Here is a 22,867-nt window from a genome sequence, read left to right as displayed (position 1 = left end):
GCCCCCCAGTGATTAACACTGAACCCTGTGGGGGGGGCCTTAGTCTGGCTCTGTGAGCCCCCCAGTGATTAACACTAAACCCTGTGGGGGGAGCCTTAGTCTGGCTCTGTGAGCCCCCCAGTGATTAACACTGAACCCTGTGGGGGGAGCCTTAGTGTGGCTCTGTGAGCCCCCCAGTGATTAACACTGAACCCTGTGGGGGGAGCCTTAGTCTGGCTCTGTGAGCCCCCCAGTGATTAACACTGAACCCTGTGGGGGGAGCCTCAGTCTGGCTCTGTGAGCCCCCCAGTGATTAACACTGAACCCTGTGGGGGGGGCCTTAGTCTGGCTCTGTGAGCCCCCCAGTGATTAACACTGAACCCTGTGGGAGAGGGAGCCTTAGTCTGGCTCTGTGAGCCCCCCAGTGATTAACACTGAACCCTGTGGGGGGAGCCTTAGTCTGGCTCTGTGAGCCCCCCAGTGATTAACACTGAACCCTGTGGGAGGAGCCTTAGTCTGGCTCTGAGCCACCGTTGAACTCCTCGACCAATCGCGTCGCGGCTTACGGCTTCTCCGTGCGCACTTCCTCCCACGCTCCGTACGGATTGGCCCGCTTCGCCGGGGGGCGGGGCTCCTCCGAGGTCTCCAATTGGCTGCCCTCGTCGGCCGCGGGTAGGGCGGCGGCGGTGGGCGGCGCCGGTTTCTGGTTGGGCAAGGGGGAGGCTTTGATTGACAGGTGCGTGTGTGTGTGTATGTGTGTGTGTATGTGTGTGTGTATGTACGTGTGTGTGTACATTATTTAACATCTATTTTGACCACGTAGTTCGTGAAGCCTTCAATAGCTGTACCGGGCGAATCTCCACTTGGTACAGATATAATGGGAGGCTGATCGATGCCCGGGTGCGGTCAAGGGATGGCTCCCTATTGCTCAACCACGTTATGTATGCCGATGATTTGGTAATAGCTGCTCACTCAGAGGAGGAGTTGGAGACGCTGCTGTTGCTGAGACTGGAGCGTGCCACTAAGAGGTGGGGCCTTACCATCAGCCCCACCAAAACTAAGCACCTGCCTGGGTATTTTGTACCATCGGACACTCCACCCCCACAACTCCCAATCGGTGATGGGGCAGTTGTGGAGAGAGTGGAGAGTTTCCCATACCTGGGCAGTGTGCTTATGACTGGCTCCAGTTTAACAGCAGAGGTCTCACTCCGAATCAGTCGAGCGGCAATATCTTTTCATCGGTTGCGTAACGCTGTGTGGAAGCTATCTGGTCTGTCGCTCCGCACTAAGCTTCAGGTCTTCTCGGCCATGGTCATTCCCTCCCTTCTCTACGCTTGCGAAACATGGACCCCCCTAATGGAACATCTTCGCCGGTTAGAAACATTTAGGCTGGCCTGCCTACGATCCATCCTGGGTTTAACCAGACTGGATTGTGTGTGGAGCTCACAAATCCTTGAAAGATCTGGGCACGGTCCCATCGGTGAGCTCCTCCGGCAGGCAAGGCTGCGTTGTCTGGGTCATGTAGCCCGCATGCCCAGCCACCGCATGCCGAAACAGCTTTTGTTCGGGCGGATCGAGGGGGCTAAACGGGCGCGGCACGGGCTAGAGAAGAGATGGAGTGATGTGGTACAGGAGGACGTGGAGTTGAGTGGACTTGCCGATGACCGGTACCAGGATCGGCCTCTGTGGAGGAGGCTCGTGAAGGATGCTACTGGGCAGTTGGAGGCAGTCGCCTTCCAACAACAACGGAGGGCGGAGGAGCGACGCTCACAACAACGAGCGGAGCGCCGGGTGGCTAAAGCACAGCAGGTTGGCACAGTAGGGGGCACAGGTGGTGGATCAGCCAGTCATCTCAGTCAGTCGACCCGTGGCACCTGGGTCTGCCCCGTGACCTCCTGCCAGCGGGCGTTCGACACTTCACGTGGCCTCAAGGTGCACATAGCCTGGCACAAGCGTCGTGGTGACGTCACCGCCACTTAGTGGCGAATGGCGGTTGTTGTGTGTACGTACGTGCGTGTGTGTGCGTGTGTATGTATATGTGTGTGCGTGCGTGTGTATACGTGCGTGTGCGTGTATGTGTGTGTACGTGCGTGTGTGTTTGTATGTGTGTGTACGTGTGTGTGTGTGTGTACGTGTGTGTGTGTATGTACGTGTGTGTGTGTGTGTGTAAGTACGTGCGTGTGTGTGTACGTGCGTGTGTGTGTGTACGTGCGGGTGTGTGTACGTGCTTGTGTGTATGTACGTGTGTGTGTATGTACGTGTGTGTGTATGTACGTGTGTGTGAGTGTGTGTGTATGTACGTGTGTGTGTGTATGTACGTGTGTGTGTATGTATGTACGTGTGTGTGCGTGTGTGTACGTGAGTGTGTGTATGTACGTGTGTGTATGTACGTGTGTACGTGAGTGTGCATGTGTGTGTATGTACGTGTGTGTGTGTACGTGTGTGTGTGTGTACGTGCGTGTGTTTGTACGTGCGTGTGTGTACGTGTGTGTGTACGTGCGTGTGTTTGTACGTGCGTGCTTGTGTGTACGTGTGTGTGTACGTGCGTGCGTGTACGTGCGTGCGTGTACGTGCGTGCGTGTATGTACGTGTGTGTGTACGTACTGTGTGTGTACGTGCGTGTGTGTACGTACGTGCATGTGTGTACGTACGTGGGTGTGTACGTTGATGCGTGTACGTGCATGCGTGTACGTGCGTGTGTGTGTGTACGTGCGTGCATGTGTGTACGTGCGTGCACGTGCGTGCGTGTACGTGCGTGCGTGTGTGTACGTACGTGCGTGTGTGTACGTACGTGCGTGTTCGTGTGTGTATGTACGTGTGTGCGTGCGTGTGTGCGTACGTGTGTGTGTACGTACGTGTGTGTTTGTGTGTGCGTGCGTGGGGAGCGGTAGTGTAGCGGGTAGCGCTACGCCGCGCTATGAACCTGGCGACCCGAGTTTGATTCCCGCTCACGGCCAACACCATCAGCGACGATTATCTGAACCGGTCCTGGGCCTCCCCTAGGTCGACTCAGCCTCAAATGAGTAGCTGGTGTAGTGGTGGTGTAGTCGTGGTGGTGGTGGTGTAGTGGTGGTCTAGTAGTGAACATCGCTAGCACTGGGGGAGAGACAAAGGCGGCCGGGCGTGGTGGTGGTGCTGACCACCCACCCCCTCTGTGTGTGTAGCCACAGTGCCGGTAGCCTTCACAGGCAGCGCTGCTGCTGCTACTCACTAACAGCACTTGCCCCTACAGCCTGCTAGAGGCTACACGGGGGACCTTTACAGTGAGGGAAAAAAGTATTTGATCCCCTGCTGATTTTGTACGTTTGCCCACTGACAAAGAAATGATCATAGTAATAGGTTTTACCCTTTTAACTGGCACAAAAACTGCCACCTTTATTCAAGGCATCATGTTTGCAATAACCACAAGCAGTTAAAATGCAAACAAAAAAGACAACTCTGATAATAATATTGGCACTGTCCTTGAATTTGATTGGTCCACACCCGAGACGGCTTTTCTTAGAGCCCTTTAGTCTCACACTGGTGTTGGACCAGAAGACGCCAAAAGGCGTACAACTCAAAAACAGCGCACCATCAGAGTATTGAGGGCTCGGGGTGAGCATTTACATTATGAGACCTCCTTTGTCAGTAACAAGATATAGTAATAAGTTTTACCCTGTTAAAAGGGTAAAAAGGGTAAAACCTATTACTATATCTTGTTACTGGCAAAGGAGGTCTCATAATGTAAATGCTCACCCCGAGCCCTCAATACTCTGATGGTGCGCTGTTTTTGAGTTGTACGCCTTTTGGCGTCTTCTGGTCCAACACCAGTGGAGAGACTAAAGGGCTCTAAGAAAAGCCGTCTCGGGTGTGGACCAATCAAATTCAAGGACAGTGCCAATATTATTATCAGAGTTGTCTCCTTTTGTTTGCATTTTGACTGCTTGTGTTGTGGTTACTGCAAACACAATGCCTTGAATAAAGGTGTCAGTTTTTGTGCCAGTTAAAAAGGTAAAACCTATTACTATATCTTGTTACTGGCAAAGGAGGTCTCCTAATGTCAAAGAAATGATCAGTCTATAATTTTAATGGTAGGTTTATTTGAACAGTGAGAGACAGAATAACAACAAGAAAATCCAGAAAAACGCATGTCAAAAATGTTCTAAATTGATTTGCATTTTAATGATGGAAATAAGTATTTGACCCCCTCTTAATCAAAAAGATTTCTGGCTCCCAGGTGTCTTTTATACAGGTAACGAGCTGAGATTAGGAGCACACTCTTAAAGGGAGTGCTCCTAATCTCAGCTTGTTACCTGTATAAAAGACACCTGTCCACAGAAGCAATCAATCAATCAGATTCCAAACTCTCCACCATGGCCAAGACCAAAGAGCTCTCCAAGGATGTCAGGGACAAGATTGTAGACCTACACAAGGCTGGAATGGGCTACAAGACCATTGCCAAGCAGCTTGGTGAGAAGGTGACAACAGTTGGTGCGATTATTCGCAAATGGAAGAAACGCAAAAGAACTGTCAATCTCCCTCTGCCTGGGGCTCCATGCAAGATCTCACCTCGTGGAGTTGCAATGATCATGAGAACGGTGAGGAATCAGCCCAGAACTACACGGGAGGATCTTGTCAATGATCAAGGCAGCTGGGACCATAGTCACCAAGAAAACAATTGGTAACACACTACGCCGTGAAGGACTGAAATCCTGCAGCGCCCGCAAGGTCCCCTTGCTCAAGAAAGCACATATACATGCCCGTCTGAAGTTTGCCAATGAACATCTGAATGATTCAGAGGACAACTGGGTGAAAGTGTTGTGGTCAGATGAGACTAAGATGGAGCTCTTTGGCATCAACTCGCAGTGTTTGGAGGAGGAGGAATGCTGCCTATGACCCCAAGAACACCATCCCCACCGTCAAACATGGAGGTGGAAACATTATTCTTTGGGGGTGTTTTGTTCTAAGGGGACAGGACAACTTCACCGCATCAAAGGGACGATGGACGGGGCCATGTACCGTCAAATTTTGGGTGAGAACCTCCTTCCCTCAGCCAGGGCATTGAAAATGGGTCGTGGATGGGTATTCCAGCATGACAATGACCCAAAACACACGGCCAAGGCAACAAAGGAGTGGCTCAAGAAGAAGCACATTAAGGTCCAGGAGTGGCCTAGCCAGTCTCCAGACCTTAATCCCATAGAAAATCTGTGGAGGGAGCTGAAGGTTCGAGTTGCCAAACGTCAGCCTCGAAACCTTAATGACTTGGAGAAGATCTGCAAAGAGGAGTGGGACAAAATCCCTCCTGAGATGTGTGCAAACCTGGTGGCCAACTACAAGAAACGTCTGACCTCTGTGATTGCCAACAAGGGTTTTGCCACCAAGTACTAAGTCATGTTTTGCAGAGGGGTCAAATACGTATTCCCCTCATTAAAATGCAAATAAATTTATAACATTTTTGACATGGGTTTTTCTGGATTTTCTTGTTGTTATTCTGTCTCTCACTGTTCAAATAAACCTACCATTAAAATTATAGACTGATCATTTCTTTGTCAGTGGGCAAACGTACAAAATCAGCAGGGGATCAAATACTTTTTTCCCTCACTGCATCCGTGTCTACCTTCATAGACGCTGCTGCTGCTACTCGCTACTACCAACAGCACTTGGCCCTACAGCCTGCTAGAGGCTACACGGGGGACCTTTGTCTGTGTCTACCTTCATAGACACCGCTGCTGCTACTCGCTACCACCAACAGCACTTGCCCCTACAGCCTGCTAGAGGCTACACGGGGGACCTTTGTCTGTGTCTACCTTCATAGACGCTGCTGCTGCTACTCACTACTCACTAACAGCACTTGCCCCTACAGCCTGCTAGAGGCTACACGGGGGACCTTTGTCTTTGTGTGTATGTGCACACACACACCACCACCACCACCACCAACTTACAACAACAAAAAACACCACACTCTCATCACCGTCCCACCTATAGGTCCGTTCAGCCAAAACTCTCCTTACCACAAAGAGTATCCGAGCCTTGCCAGGTCGGTCTTTGTCTCCCGGCGTCTCCTCCGTGTCTCTCCGTGTCTCCTCCGTGTCTCCCCGTGTCTCCTCCGTGTCTCCCCGTGTCTCTGTTGTGTCCGCGGGTGTCTCTGTTGTGTCCGCCGGCGTCTCTGTTGTGTCCGCCGGTGTCTCTGTTGTGTCCGCCGGTGTCTCCTGCGTCGGGTCTCCCGGTGTCTCCGCATAATCACGCGGACGCTCCCACCGAGACTCTGACGCGGGGAGACGCGGGGAGACACGGTGAGACACGGGGAGACGCGGGGAGACAGAGACACGGAGAGACACGGGGAGACGCGGTGAGACGCGGGGAGACGCGGGGAGACACAGACACGGAGAGACACGGGGAGACACGGGGAGACGCGGGGAGACAGACACGGACAGACACGGTGAGACGCGGTGAGACACAGGGAGGCACGGGGAGACACGGGGAGACAGACATGGAGAGACACGGGGAGACGCGGGGAGACGCGGGGAGACACGGGGAGACAGACACGGGGAGACACGGGGAGACGCGGGGAGACGCGGGGAGACACGGGGAGACACGGGGAGACAGACACGGACAGACGCGGTGAGACGCGGTGAGACACGGGGAGGCACGGGGAGACACGGGGGAGACAGACATGGAGAGACACGGGGAGACGCGGGGAGACACGGGGAGACGCGGGGAGACACGGGGAGACACGGGGAGACAGACACGGGGAGACACGGGGAGACGCGGGGAGACACGGGGAGACACGGGGAGACAGACATGGAGAGACACGGGGAGACACGGGGAGACACGGGGAGACACGGGGAGACGCGGGGAGACGCGGGGAGACACAGGGAGACACGGAGAGACACAGGGAGACACGGGGAGACACGGGGAGACACGGGGAGACAGACACGGAGAGACACGGGGAGACACGGGGAGACACGGGGAGACACGGGGAGACGCGGGGAGACGCGGGGAGACACGGGGAGACACGGGGAGACACGGAGAGACACGGGGAAACACGGAGAGACACGGGGAGACACGGGGAGACACGGAGAGACACGGAGAGACACGGGGAGACACGGGGAGACGCGGGGAGACAGACACGGAGAGACACGGGGAGACATGGAGAGACACGGAGAGACAGGAAGAGACACGGGGTGACAGGTGAGCATGTGTCTGTGTAGGTGTGTGTGTAGGTGTGTGTGTGGTGGTCGTGGTTACTTATGCCCCCACCGAAGATGAACATCCGTGGAGGGATGCAGGCAAAGCCGATGAGTCAGATGCCTTCTATGACCTCCTGTCACAGGTGCTGGCTAAAGTGGCCCCTCGGGATAGAGTCATCTTGTTGGGTGACTTCAATGCCCGAGTTGGTCATGATACTGGCACCTGGTCTGGAGTGATTGGAGGGCATGGGCCAGATCAGCTCAATAACAACGGTAGGAGGCTGCTAGATTTTTGTGCAGCCCATGGACTTGTAATTACCAACACGCTGTTCCGGCATCGGCGCATCCACACAACATCATGGATGCATGCCGGGTCCAAGCAAGAACATCTGCTGGACTACATAGTGACGGACCAGCGAATGTGAGCCCATGTCCTTGACACCAGGACCTACCGTGGAGCTGATCTGCCCTCTGACCATCGACTAGTCATCTGTAAGATGCGCCTGCCATTCTTCCACTCCGGTGGTGGGTGTACACCCAGGACCCCATTCCAACATAAAGTGGCCTGGTCTCAGTTATCTGATGAAAGTTGCAAGCGAGAATTTCATCATCGCTTGCGGCTGGGATTGGCATCGTCCCCGACTCCTCCTGATGTTGAGGGTAAATGGGCGAGGTTTAGGACTGTGACTCATGCAGCTGCAATGGCTGCTTTGGGTACGCGGTCCAGACCTCCCCAGAGACCCTGGCTGACAGAGGAGGTGTTCAGGATGGTTGAGAAAAAGCGACAGGCCCACTGTCATCGGCTACAGAATCCCACGTCATAGAATGAGGAGGCTTACCGCAGCCTTCGCTCGGAGGTTCGGAGAGCCGTGAGGCGCTGCAAGGATGGGTGGTGGTCGCGGGTTGCTGAGGAGATGGAGTCTGCCTCAGTGGCCCGTGATCACAAATCTCTATTTAACTCCATCAAAAAAGTAACCTGCAGCGCCACACCTATTACCATCATTAGGGGAAAAAACGGTGATCCAATCTCCGACCCCCACGAACAGGTTCGCAGATTTGCTGAGCATTTCTGTGAGGTCCTGGGGGAGGGAAACTCCCTCAGCCAGGAAAACATCGTGGCACAAAGTGAGGATGACCCTGCTGAGGCTGCGGTGCCTCAAATATTGGAAGAAGTCACCCCCTGTGAGTGGCTGGCTGAGGTGCCATCTGCTGAGGAAGTATTGAAGGCGATCTGGAGTCTGAGACCAGGAAAGGCAGCAGGCAGAGATGATTTCCCAAGAGAAATGCTGAGGGAGGGTGGCGTTTGTGCACAGACTGCCCTATATGACATCATAACAACAGTCTGGACCACTGGACGGGTTCCGCAGGATTGGAAGGATGCCCTGGTGGTTCCCCTTTTTAAGAAGGGGGACCGCACAGACTGTAACAACTACAGGGGGATCTCACTCCTCAGTGTGCCGGGAAAGGTCCTGGCAAGGATTATTCAGCATCGCCTTGCCAGGCACGCTGAGGAGAGGCTTGCGGAGCCCCAATGCGGTTTCAGGAAAGGGCGGTCCTGCACAGATGCCATATTTTCTGTCCGTCTGCTACAGCACAGGTGTAGGGAATTCCAACAAGACCTACAGCTCTGCTTTATTGACCTGGTCAAGGCCTATGATACCATCAGTAGGCCTGGGCTCTGGGTCGTTCTTCGTGCTTTTGGAGTACCTGACCCTCTGCTCACGATCATTAAGGACCTTCATGATGGTGAGCGGGCCCGGGTAAAACTACGTGGCTGGGAGTCAGAGCCATTCCCTGTACACCTTGGGGTGCGACAGGGATGTCCTCTGGCTCCCACATTATTTAACATCTATTTTGACCACGTAGTTCGTGAAGCCTTCAATAGCTGTACCGGGGGAATCTCCATATGGTACAGATATAATGGGAGGCTAATCGATGCCCGGGTGCGGTCAAGGGATGGCTCCCTATTGCTCAACCACGTTATGCATGCTGATGATTTGGTAATAGCTGCTCAGTCAGAGGAGGAGTTGGAGACGCTGCTGCTGAGACTGGAGCGTGCCACTAAGAGGTGGGGCCTTACCATCAGCCCCACCAAAACTAAGCACCTGCCTGGGTATTTTGTACCATCGGACACTCCACCCCCACAACTCCCAATCGGTGATGGGGCAGTTGTGGAGAGAGTGGAGAGTTTCCCATACCTGGGCAGTATGCTTATGACTGGCTCCAGTTTAACAGCAGAGGTCTCACTCCGAATCAGTCGAGCGGCAATATCTTTTCATCGGTTGCGTAACGCTGTGTGGAAGCTACCTGGTCTGTCGCTCCGCACTAAGCTTCAGGTCTTCTCGGCCACGGTCATTCCCTCCCTTCTCTACGCTTGCGAAACGTGGACCCCCCTAATGGACCATCTTCGCCGGTTAGAAACATTTAGGCTGGCCTGCCTACGATCCATCCTGGGTTTAACCAGACTGGATTGTGTGAGGAGCTCACAAATCCTTGAAAGATCTGGGCAAGGTCCCATCGGTGAGCTCCTCCGGCAGGCAAGGCTGCGTTGGCTGGGTCATGTAGCCCGCATGCCCAGCCACCGCATGCCGAAACAGCTTTTGTTCGGCCGGATCGAGGGGGCTAAACGGGCGCGGCACGGGCTAGAGAAGAGATGGAGTGATGTGGTACAGGAGGACGTGGAGCTGAGTGGACTTGCCGATGACTGGTACCAGCGGTGTCAAGATCGACCTCTGTGGAGGAGGCTCGTGAAGGATGCTACTGGGCAGTTGGAGGTAGTCGCCCTCCAACAACAACGGAGGGTGGAGGAGCGACGCTCAGAACAACGAGCGGAGCGCCGGGTGGCTAAAGCACAGCAGGTTGGCACAGTAGGGGGCACAGGTGGTGCATCAGCCAGTCATCTCAGTCAGTTGACCCGTGGCACCTGGGTCTGCCCCGTGACCTCCTGCCCGCGGGCGTTCGACACTTCACGTGGCCTCAGGGTGCACATAGCCTGGCACAAGCGTCGTGGTGACGTCACCGCCACTTAGTGGCGAATGGCGGTTGTTGTTGTTGTAGGTGTGTGTAAAGGTGTGTGTAGGTGTGTGTATAGGTGTGTGTTTATTGACCTGGTCAAGGCCTATGATACCATCAGTAGGCCTGGGCTCTGGGTTGTTCATCGTGCTTTTGGAGTCCCTGACCCTCTGCTCACGATCATTAAGGACCTTCATGATGGTGAGCGGGCCCGGGTAAAACTACGTGGGCCGGGAGTCAGAGCCATTCCCTGTACACCTTGGGGTGCGACAGGGATGTTCTCTGGCTCTCACATTATTTAACATCTATTTTGACCACATAGTTCGTGAAGCCTTCAATAGCTATACCGGGGGAATCTCCATATGGTACAGATATAATGGGAGGCTGATCGATGCCTGGGTGCGGTCAAGGGATGGCTCCCTATTGCTCAACCACGTTATGTATGCTGATGATTTGGTAATAGCTGCTCAGTCAGAGGAGGAGTTGGAGACGCTGCTGCTGAGACTGGAGCGTGCCACTAAGAGGTGGGGCCTTACCATCAGCCCCACCAAAACTAAGCACCTGCCTGGGTATTTTGTACCATCGGACACTCCACTCCCACAACTCCCAATCGGTGATGGGGCAGTTGTGGAGAGAGTGGAGAGTTTCCCATACCTCGGCAGTGTACTTATGACCGGCTCCAGTTTAACAGCAGAGGTCTCACTCCGAATCAGTCGAGCGGCAATATCTTTTCATCGTTTGCGTAACGCTGTGTGGAAGCTACCTGGTCTGTCGCTCCACACTAAGCTTCAGGTCTTCTCGGCCATGGTCATTCCCTCCCTTCTCTACGCTTGCGAAACGTGGACCCCCTTAATGGAGGATCTTCGCCGGTTGGAAACATTTAGGCTGGCCTGCCTACGATCCATCCTGGGTTTAACCAGACTGGATTGTGTGAGGAGCTCAAAAATCCTTGAAAGATCTGGGCAAGGTCCCATCGGTGAGCTCCTCCGGCAGGCAAGGCTGCGTTGGCTGGGTCATGTAGCCCGCATGCCCAGCCACCGCATGCCGAAACAGCTTTTGTTCGGCCGGATCGAGGGGGCTAAACGGGCGCGGCACGGGCTAGAGAAGAGATGGAGTGATGTGGTACAGGAGGACGTGGAGCTGAGGGGACTTACCAATGACCGGTACCAGCGGTGTCAAGATCAGCCTCTGTGGAGGAGGCTCGTGAAGGACGCTACTGGGCAGTTGGAGGCAGTCGCCCTCCAACAACAACGGAGGGCGGAGGAGCGACGCTCACAACAACGAGCGGAGCGCCGGGTGGCTAAGGCACAGCAGGTTGGCACAGTAGGGGGCACAGGTGGTGCATCAGCCAGTCATCTCAGTCAGTCGACCCGTGGCACCTGTTGGGTCTGCCCCGTGACCTCCTGCCAGTGGGCGTTCAACACTTCACGTGGCCTCAAGGTGCACATAGCTTGGAACAAGTGTCGTGGTGACGTCACCGCCACTTAGTGGCGATTGGCAGTTGTTGTGTGTAGGTGTGTGTGTATAGGTGGGTGTATAGGTGGGTGTAGGTGTGTGTAGGTCTGTGTGTGTGTGTAGGTGTGCGTGTGTGTAGGTGTGTGTGTGTAGGTGTGTGTCTGTGTGTAGGTGTGTGTGTGTGTAGGTGTGCGTGTGTGTAGGTGTGTGTGTTACCGCCTGTTGCTGTGTTGTAGTAGTACGTGTGTCCCTCATTAGTCACAGTCTCCACCCAGCCTCCCTGTACACACGCACACAGTGACACACACACAGTGACACACACACACAGTGACACACACACACAGTGACACACACACACACAGTGACACACACAGTGACACACACACAGTGACACACACGCAGTGACACACACACACAGTGACACAAACAGTGACACACACAGTGACACACACACAGTGACACACACACACAGTGACACACACAGTGACACACACAGTGACACACACACAGTGACACACACACACAGTGACACACACACACAGTAACACACACAGTGACACACACACAGTGACACGCAGTGACACACACACACAGTGACACAAACAGTGACACATACAGTGACACACACACAGTGACACACACACAGTGACACACACAGTGACACACACACAGTGACACACACACAGAGACACACAGTGGCACGCACAGTGACACAGACACACAGTGACACACACAGTGATACACACACAATGACACACACAGTGACACACACGCAGTGACACACAGTGATACACACACAGTGACACACACAGTGACACACACAGTGACACACACGCAGTGACACACACAGTGACACACACACACAGTGACACACACAGTGACACACATACAGTGACACACACACAGTGACATGCGCAGTGACACACGCAGGGACACACACACAGTGACACACACACACAGTGACACACACACACACACACAGTGACACAGTGACACACAGTGGCAGGCACAGTGACACACACACACAATGACACACACAGTGATACACACACAGGGACACACACAGTAACACACACGCAGTGACACACAGTGACACACACACAGTGACACACACAGTAACACACACATACAGTGACACACACACAGTGACACGCACAGTGACACACACACAGTGACACACTGACCGTGATACATACACAGTGACACGCGCAGTGACACACACACAGTGACACACGCATAGTGACACACAGTGACACACAGTGACACACACAGTGACACACACACAGTGACACACACACAGTGACACACACACAGTGACACACAGTGACACACACACAGTGACACACAGTGACACACACACAGTGACACACAGTGACACACACAGTGACACACACACAGTGACACACACACAGTGAAACACACACAGTGACACACAGTGACACACACAGTGACACACACAGTGACACACAGTGACACACACACAGTGACACACAGTGACACACACACAGTGACACACAGTGACACACACACAGTGACACACACAGTGACACACAGTGACACACACACAGTGACACACACACACAGTGACACGCACAGTGACACACACACAGTGACACACACACAGTGACACAAACAGTGACACACAGTGACACACACACAGTGACACACGCAGTGACACGCGCAGTGACACGCACAGTGACACACACAGTGACACACGCACAGTGACACACGCACAGTGACACACACAGTGACACACACACAGTGACACACACAGTGTGACACACAGTGACACACACAGTGACACACACAGTGACACACAGTAACACACACACAGTGATACACACACAGTGACACACACACAGTGACACGCAGTGACACGCGCAGTGACACGCACAGTGACACACACACAGTGACACACACAGTGACACACAGTAACACACACACAGTGACACACAGTGACACACACACAGTGACACGCACAGTGACACACAGTGACACACACACAGTGACACACACACAGTGACACACAGTGACACACACAGTGACACGCACAGTGACACACACACACACACACAGTGTATCCTCTAGCAGGCTGTAGGGGCAAGTGCTGTTGGTAGTAGCAGCAGCGCTACCTGTGAAGGCTACCGGCACTGTGGCATACACAGAGGGGGTGGGTGGCCAGCACCACCACGCCCGGCCGCCTTTGTCTCTCCCCCAGGGCTAGCGATGTTCACTACACCACCATCGCTACACCAGCTACTACTCGTTTAAGTGAGTGGGTAAGTGAGTGGGTGGGTGAGTGGGTGAGTGAGTGAGTGGGTGGGTGAGTGAGTGGGTGAGTGAGTGAGTGGGTGAGTAAGTTAGTGGGTGGGTGAGTGAGTGGGTGAGTGAGTGGGTGAGTGAGTGGGTGAGTGAGTGGGTGAGTGGGTGAGTGAGTGGGTGAGTGAGTGGATAAATGGGTGAGTGAGTGGGTGAGTGGGTGAGTGGGTGAGTGAGTGTGTGAGTGGGTGAGTGAGTGAGTGGGTGAGTGAGTGAGTGGGTGGGTGAGTGAGTGGGTGGGTGAGTGAGTGAGTGGGTGAGTGGGTGAGTGAGTGGGTGAGTGAGTGAGTGAGTGACTGGGTGAGTAAGTGAGTGGGTGAGTGAGTGGGTAAGTGGGTAATTGGGTGAGTGAGTGGGTGAGTGGGTGAGTGAGTAGGTGAGTGGGTGAGTGAGTGTGTGAGTGGGTGAGTGAGTGAGTGGGTGAGTGTGTGAGTGAGTGAGTGGGTGAGTGGGTGAGTGGGTGAGTGAGTAATTGGGTGAGTAAGTGGGTGAGTGAGTAATTGGGTGAGTGGGTGGGTGAGTGAGTGGGTGAGTGAGTGGATAAATGGGTGAGTGAGTGGGTGTGTGAGTGTGTGAGTGGGTGAGTGAGTGAGTGGGTGAGTGAGTGAGTGGGTGGGTGAGTGAGTGGGTGGGTGGGTGGGTGAGTGAGTGAGTGGGTGGGTGAGTGAGTGAGTGGGTGAGTGAGTGAGTGAGTGGGTGAGTGAGTGAGTGGGTGAGTGAGTGGGTGGGTGAGTGAGTGGGTGGGTGAGTGAGTGGGTGGGTGAGTAAGTGAGTGGGTGAGTGAGTGGGTGAGTGAGTGGGTGAGTGGGTGAGTGAGTGGGTGAGTGAGTGGGTGAGTGGGTGGGTGAGTGGGTGAGTGAGTGAGTGGGTGGGTGAGTGAGTGGGTGGGTGAGTGAGTGGGTGGGTGAGTGAGTGGGTGGGTGAGTGAGTGGGTGGGTGAGTAAGTGAGTGGGTGAGTGAGTGGGTGAGTGGGTGGGTGAGTGGGTGAGTGAGTTACCAAGTCAAATCCTTGTGGTTGTTCCCACTGCACTTCTGCACCACCACAACAACAACAATCAGACTCAGGAGAGCAAAGTCAAGACTCGCCCACTCACCCAATCACTCACCCACTTACTCACCCACTTACTCACCCACTCACCCACTCACTCACCCACTCACTCACTCACCCACTCACCCACTCACTCACTCACCCACTCACTCACTCACCCACTCACTCACTCACCCACTCACCCACTCACTCACCCACTCACTCACCCACTCACTCACTCACTCACCCACTCACCCACTCACTCACCCACTCACTCACCCACTCACTCACCCACCTACCCACTCATCCACCCACTCACTCACCGACCCACTCGCCTACTTACCCACTCACTCGCCCACCCACTCACTCACCCACCCACTCGCCTACTCACCCACTCACTCCCCCACCCATTCATCCACCCACCCACTCATCCACCCATTCACTCACCCACCCACTCACTCACTCGCCCACCTACTCATCCACCCACTCATTCGCCCACCCACTCATCCACCCACTCACTTACTCACCCACTCACTCACCCACTCACTCACTCACCCACCCACCCACCCACTCACTCACCCACCCACCCACTCACTCATCCACCCACTCACTCACCGACCCACTCACCTACTCACCCAACAACGCCTCCTCTGACTGAGCAGCTATTACTAAATCATCAGCATACATAACGTGGTTGAGCAATAGGGAGCCATCCCTTGACCGCACCCGGGCATCGATCAGCCTCCCATTATATCTGTACCAAATGGAGATTCCCACGGTACAGCTATTGAAGGCTTCACGAACTACGTGGTCAAAATAGATGTTAAATAATGTGGGAGCCAGAGGACATCCCTGTCTCACCCCAAGGTGTACAGGGAATGGCTCTGACTCCCGGCCACGTAGTTTTACCCGGGCCCGCTCACCATCATGAAGGTCCTTAATGATCGTGAGCAGAGGGTCAGGTACTCCAAAAGCACGAAGAACAACCCAGAGCCCAGGCCTACTCACTCACTCACCCACCCACTCACTCACTCATCCACTCACCCACTCACTCACTCGCCCACCCACGCATCCACCCACTCACTCACCCACCCACTCACTCACCCACCCACTCATCCACCCACTCACTCACTCACCCACCCACTCACTCACCCACTCACTCACTCGCCCACCCACTCATCCACCCACTCACTCACCCACCCACTCACTCGCCCACCCACTCACTCACCCACCCACTCACTCACCCACCCACTCACCCACCCACTCACTCGCCCACCCACTCATCCACCCACCAACCCACCCACCCCACCCACCGCACCAACCCACCCACCTCTGCTGGTGTTGTTGTAGTAGTAGGGGTGACCATCAGCCGTGGTCAGCATGGACCAAACCGCAGCGCCACCACTCGCTCCACCCGCTCCACCCGCTCCACCCGTTCCACCTCCACCCGCTCCACCTCCACCCACTCCACCTCCACCTCCCAGTACCCCCTCCTCTCTGCCGACATTCTGCGGCTCCTCCGGTTTCTCCCCCTTCCTCTGGATCCCCATCGGTCCCCCTGGACCCCTCGCCGGGTCCCCTTTACCCGGGTCCCCTTTACCCGGGTCCCCTTTACCCGGGTCCCCTTTACCCGGGTCCCATTTATCCGAGACCCCTTTATCCGGAAGCCGTTTATCCGGGACCCTTTTATCCGTGACCCCTTTATCCGGAACCCATTTATCCGGGACCCCTTTATCCGGAACCCCTTTATCCGGGACCCCTTTATCCGGGACCCCTCTCCCTCCGGCTCCCTGTGCGTGCTGTGTGCAGGAGTCCGAGTCTGCCGAAGACACCGAGACAGAGACAGAGACAGACACCGAGACAGAGACAGAGACAGACACCAAGACAGAGACGCCCCAGGTAGCCTCCTGAGCAAGGGGAGCAGAGCGAGATGGTGGTGCTGGTGGTGAGCGTGGTAGTGGTGAGCGTGGTGCTGGTGGTGAGTGTGGTGGTGGTGGTGGTGAGTGTGGTGGTGAGCGTGGAGGTGGTGGTGGTGATGGTGGTGGTGAGCGTGGTGGTGGTAGTGAGTGTGGTAGTGGTGAGCACGGTGCTGGTGGTGAGCATGGTAGTGGTGAGCATGGTGGTGGTGGTGAGCGCAGTAGTGGTGAGCGTGGTGCTGGTGGTGAGCGCGGTGGTGGTGGTGAGCGTGGTAGTGGTGAGCGTGGTAGTGGTGAGCGTGGTGCTGGTGGTGAGCGTGGTAGTGGTGAGCGTGGTGGTGGTGGTGAGCGTGGTAGTGGTGAGCGTGGTGCTGGTGGTGAGCGTGGTGGTGGTAGTGAGTGTGGTAGTGGTGAGCGCGGTGCTGGTGGTGAGCGTGGTAGTGGTGAGCGTGGTGGTGGTGGTGAGCGCAGTAGTGGTGAGCGTGGTGCTGGTGGTGAGCGCGGTGGTGGTGGTGAGCGTGGTAGTGGTGAGCGTGGTAGTGGTGAGCGTGGTGCTGGTGGTGAGCGTGGTAGTGGTGAGCGTGGTGGTGGTGGTGAGCGTGGTAGTGGTGAGCGTGGTGCTGGTGGTGAGCGTGGTGGTGGTAGTGAGTGTGGTAGTGGTGAGCGCGGTGCTGGTGGTGAGCGTGGTAGTGGTGAGCGTGGTGGTGGTGGTGAGCGCAGTAGTGGTGAGCGTGGTGCTGGTGGTGAGCGCGGTGGTGGTGGTGAGCGTGGTAGTGGTGAGCGTGGTAGTGGTGAGCGTGGTGCTGGTGGTGAGCGCGGTGGTGGTGGTGGTGAGCGTGGTAGTGGTGAGTGTGGTAGTGGTGGGCGTGATGCTGGTGGTGAGCACGGTGGTGGTGGTGGTGGAGAAGAGCGTTGTAGTGGTGGTGAACGTGGTGGTGGTGGTGAGCGTTGTGGTGAGCATTGTGGTGGTGGTGGTGAGCGTGGTGGTGGGCGTTGTGGTGGTGGTGAGCGTGGTGGTGGTGAGCGTGGTGGTGGTGAGCGTGGTGGTGGTGAGCGTGGTGGTGGTGAGCGTAGTGGTGGTGGTGGTGAGCACGGTGGTGGTGGTGGTGAGCGTTGTGGTGGTGGTGAGCGCGGTGCTGGTGGTGAGCACGGTGGTGGTGAGCGTGGTGGTGGTGGTGAGCACGGTGGTGGTGGTGGTGAGCGCGGTGGTGGTGAGCGTGGTGGTGGTGAGCGTGGTGGTGAGCACGGTGGTGGTGGTGAGCGTGGTGGTGGTGAGCGTGGTGGTGAGCGTGGTGGTGGTGGTGGTGAGCGTGGTGGTGGTGAGCGTGGTGGTGGTGGTGGTGAGCGTGGTGGTGGTGGTGAGCGTGGTGGTGGTGGTGGTGAACGTGGTGGTGGTGAGCGTGGTGGTGGTGGTGGGGAGCATGGTGGTGGTGGTGGTGAGCGTGGTGGTGGTGGTGAGCGTGGTGGTGAGCACGGTGGTGGTGGTGAGCGTGGTGGTGGTGGTGGTGAGCACGGTGGTGAGCACGGTGGTGGTGGTGAGCGTGGTGGTGGTGGTGGTGAGCACGGTGGTGGTGGTGAGCGTGGTGGTGGTGGTGGTGAGCGTGGTGCTGGTGGTGAGCACGGTGGTGGTGGTGAGCGTGGTGGTGAGCATGGTGGTGAGCACGGTGGTGGTGGTGAGCGTGGTGGTGAGCACGGTGGTGGTGGTGAGCGTGGTGGTGGTGGTGGTGAGCACGGTGGTGGTGGTGAGCGTGGTGGTGGTGGTGGTGAGCGTGGTGCTGGTGGTGAGCACGGTGGTGGTGGTGAGCGTGGTGGTGAGCATGGTGGTGAGCACGGTGGTGGTGGTGAGCGTGGTGGTGAGCACGGTGGTGGTGGTGAGCACGGTGGTGAGCGTGGTGGTGGTGAGCACGGCGACCCTCACCGTGCGGCCCCAGGGCCCCCAATCGCCGGAGGTCTCCCTCATAGGCCCAGGCAGCAGCCTGCTCCATGGCCCTGAAGGCCGCTCCCATCTCCTCATCCAGCTGAAGCTTCTCCTGGCGCCTCTTGCGGATCTGGGGGGAGTGGTGGGGAGGGGTGAGTGGTGGGGAGGGGGGAGTGGTGGGGAGGGGGGAGTGGTGGGGAGGGGGGAGTGGTGGGGAGGGGGGAGTGGTGGGGAGTGGTGGGGAGGGGTGAGTGGTGGGGAGGGGGGAGTGGTGGGGAGGGGGGAGTGGTGGGGAGGGGTGAGTGGTGGGGGGGGGTGAGTGGTGGGGAGGGGGGAGTGGTGGGGAGGGGGGAGTGGTGGGGAGGGGGGAGTGGTGGGGAGGGGTGAGTGGTGGGGAGGGGGTGACGGGTGGGGAGGGGGAGAGTGGTGGGGAGGGGGGAGTGGTGGGGGGTGAGTGGTGGGGAGGGGTGAGTGGTGGGGAGGGGGGAGTGGTGGGGAGGGGTGAGTGGTGGGGAGGGTGAGTGGTGGGGAGGGGGGAGTGGTGGGGAGTGGTGGGGAGGGGTGAGGGGGTGAGTGGTGGGGAGGGGGGAGTGGTGGGGAGGGGGGAGTGGTGGGGAGGGGGAGTGGTGGGGAGGGGTGAGTGGTGGGGAGGGGTGAGCGGTGGGGAGGGGAGAGTGGTGGGGAGGGGGGAGTGGTGGGGGGTGAGTGGTGGGGAGGGGTGAGTGGTGGGGAGGGGGGAGTGGTGGGGAGGGGTGAGTGGTGGGGAGGGGTGAGTGGTGGGGAGGGGAGAGTGGTGGGGAGGGGTGAGTGGTGGGGAGGGAGAGTGGTGGGGAGGGGGGAGTGGTGGGGAGGGGGGAGTGGTGGGGAGGGGTGAGTGGTGGGGAGGGGGGAGTGGTGGGGAGTGGTGGGGAGGGGTGAGTGGTGGGGAGGGGGGAGTGGTGGGGAGGGGTGAGTGGTGGGGAGGGGTGAGTGGTGGGGAGGGGTGAGTGGTGGGGAGGGGTGAGTGGTGGGGAGGGGTGAGTGGTAGGGAGGGGTGAGTGGTGGGGAGGGGTGAGTGGTGGGGAGGGGTGAGCGGTGGGGAGGGGAGAGTGGTGGGGAGGGGGGAGTGGTGGGGGGTGAGTGGTGGGGAGGGGTGAGTGGTGGGGAGGGGGGAGTGGTGGGGAGGGGTGAGTGGTGGGGAGGGGTGAGTGGTGGGGAGGGGAGAGTGGTGGGGAGGGGTGAGTGGTGGGGAGGGGTGAGTGGTGGGGAGGGGTGAGTGGTGGGGGGTGAGTGGTGGGGGGTGAGCGGTGGGGGGTGAGCAGTGGGGGGTGAGTGGTGGGGAGGGGTGAGTGGTGGGGAGGGGGGAGTGGTGGGGAGGGGTGAGTGGTGGGGAGGGGAGTGGTGGGGAGGGGTGAGTGGTGGGGAGGGGGGAGTAGTGGGGAGGGGTGAGTGGTGGGGAGGGGTGAGTGGTGGGGAGGGGTGAGCGGTGGGGGGTGAGTGGGAGGGAGGGGTGAGTGGTGGGGGGTGAGTGGTGGGGGGTGAGTGGTGGGGTGAGTGGTGGGGGGTGAGTGGTGGGGAGGGGTGAGTGGTGGGGGGTGAGCGGCGGGGAGGGGTGAGTGGTGGGGGGTGAGTGGTGGGGGGGTGGTGGGGAGGGGTGAGGTGGGGGGTGAGCGGCGGGGAGGGGTGAGTGGTGGGGGGTGAGTGGTGGGGGGTGAGTGGTGGGGGTGAGCAGGAGAGAGGGGTGAGTGGTGGGGGGTGAGTGGGAGGGGGGGTGAGAAGGGGGGGTGAGAGGGAGGGGAGGTGAGGGGGAGGGGGGGTGAGAGGGAGGGGGGGTGAGAAGGGGGGGGGTGAGCGGGAGGGGGGGGGGTGAGAGGGAGAGGGGGGGTGAGAGGGGGGGAGCTGATCCAGGGTGACAACTCATGAGGCCTGGATAGGGGGGTGGGTGGTGTGGGTGGGTGACACACGGGGAGACACGGAGAGACACAGCGAGACACGGAGAGCCACAGCGAGACACAGAAGACACGGAGAGACACTGGTAGACACACGGGAGACAAGGGAAGACACACGAGGAGACACGGGGAGAGACACGGAGAGAGACGCGGGGAGAGACCCGGGGAGACACACGGGGAGACATGGGGGGAGACACACGGGGAGAGACACGGGGAGAGACACGGGGAGAGACACGGGGAGACACACGGGGAGACACCGGGAGAGACACGGGGAGAGACACGGGGAGACACACGGGGAGACACCGGGAGAGACACGGGGAGAGACACGGGGAGACACGGGGGAGGACACGGGGAGAGACACGGGGAGAGACACGGGGAGAGACACGGGGAGAGACACGGGGAGACACACGGGGAGACACACGGGGAGACACGGGGAGAGACACGGGGAGAGACACGGGGAGAGACACGGGGAGAGACACGGGAGACACACGGGGAGACACCGGGAGAGACACGGGGAGAGACACGGGGAGAGACACGGGGAGACACGGGGAGGGACACGGGGAGAGACACGGGGAGAGACACGGGGAGAGACACGGGGAGAGACACGGGGAGACACACGGGGAGACACACGGGGAGACACGGGGAGAGACACGGGGAGAGACACGGGGAGAGACACAGGGAGAGACACGGGGAGACACGGGGAGGGACACGGGGAGAGACACGGGGAGAGACACGGGGAGACACGGGGAGACACGGGGAGAGACACGGGGAGAGACACAGGGAGAGACACGGGGAGACACACGGGGAGACACGGGGAGAGACACGGGGAGAGACACGGGGAGACACGGGGAGACACGGGAAGACACGGGGAGAGACACGGGGAGAGACGGGTAGACACAAGGGCAGACACGGGGGGAGACACGGGGGGAGACACGGGGAGACAGGGGAGAGACACGGGGAGACACTGGGAGACACACGGGGACAGACACGGGGAGACACACGGGGAGAGACACGGGGAGAGACACGGGAGACACACGGGGAGAGACACGGGGAGACACACGGGGAGAGACACGGGGAGACAGGGGAGACACACGGGGAGCCACACGGGGAGACACACGGGGAGACACACGGGGAGAGACACGGGGAGACACACGGGGAGACACGGGGAGACACACGGGGAGACACGGGGAGACACACGGGGAGAGACACGGGGAGACACACGGGGAGAGACACGGGGAGACACACGGGGAGACCCGGGGAGACACACGGGGAGAGACACGGGGAGACACGGAGAGACACTGGTAGACACACGGGGAGCCACACGGGGAGAGACACGGGGAGAGACACGGGGAGACACACGGGGAGACACGGGGAGGGACACGGGGAGAGACACGGGGAGACACACGGGGAGACACACGGGGAGAGACACGGGGAGACACACGGGGAGACACGGGGAGAGACACGGGGAGAGACACGGGGAGACACACGGGGAGACACACGGGGAGACATGGGGAGAGACATGGGGAGACACGGGGAGAGACACTGGGAGAGACACGGGGAGACACGGGGGGACTGACCTCATCGATCTTGAGCTGTACGTTCAGTTTGTGATTCTTCCCTCGCTCGTGGAAATCTCGACTCTACGGAGAGACACACACAGAGAGACACACACAGAGAGACACACACAGAGACACACACAGAGAGACACACATAGAGACACACACAGAGACACACATAGAGACACACATAGAGAGACACAGAGAGACACACACAGAGAGTGACTCTAGAGAGAGACACACACAGAGACACACAGAGAGACACACACACAGAGACACACACAGAGAGACACACACAGAGACACACATAGAGACACACACAGAGACACACATAGAGACACACAGAGAGACACACACAGAGACACACACAGAGACACACATAGAGACACACATAGAGACAAACACGGAGAGACACACACAGAGAGTGACTCTACAGAGAGACACACAGAGAGAGACACACAGAGAGACACACACAGAGACACACATAGAGAGACACACACACTGAGAGTGACTCTACAGAGAGACACACAGAGAGAGACACGCAGAGAGAGACACACACATAGAGACACACAGAGAGACACACAGAGA

The 22,867-nt window shown here is 57.7% G+C and overlaps 1 protein-coding gene across 1 annotated transcript in view; it reads right to left on the bottom strand.

Moving 5' to 3' along the window:
* Positions 1 to 22,867, bottom strand: part of WBP4 (WW domain binding protein 4) — a 28,498-nt gene that overhangs the window by 724 nt on the left and 4,907 nt on the right. The window contains exons 3-9 of the mRNA XM_076056580.1: positions 22,301 to 22,363; positions 18,796 to 18,925; positions 16,292 to 16,780; positions 14,932 to 14,966; positions 11,832 to 11,895; positions 5,970 to 6,223; positions 546 to 682 (exon numbers count right to left, since the gene is read on the bottom strand). Coding sequence (XP_075912695.1) covers positions 546 to 682; positions 5,970 to 6,223; positions 11,832 to 11,895; positions 14,932 to 14,966; positions 16,292 to 16,780; positions 18,796 to 18,925; positions 22,301 to 22,363 — 1,172 coding nt within the window. The remainder of the gene's footprint in view (positions 1 to 545; positions 683 to 5,969; positions 6,224 to 11,831; positions 11,896 to 14,931; positions 14,967 to 16,291; positions 16,781 to 18,795; positions 18,926 to 22,300; positions 22,364 to 22,867) is intronic.

Source organism: Petromyzon marinus, chromosome 76, assembly GCF_048934315.1.
Source record: "Petromyzon marinus isolate PM22_M1 ecotype Great Lakes invasive population chromosome 76, UKy_Petmar_22M1.pri1.0, whole genome shotgun sequence".
In the NCBI taxonomy this organism is placed as follows: Eukaryota; Metazoa; Chordata; class Hyperoartia; order Petromyzontiformes; family Petromyzontidae; genus Petromyzon; species Petromyzon marinus.
Note: the sequence above shows the minus strand (reverse complement) of the source record. Positions and strands in the feature narration are given on the sequence as shown.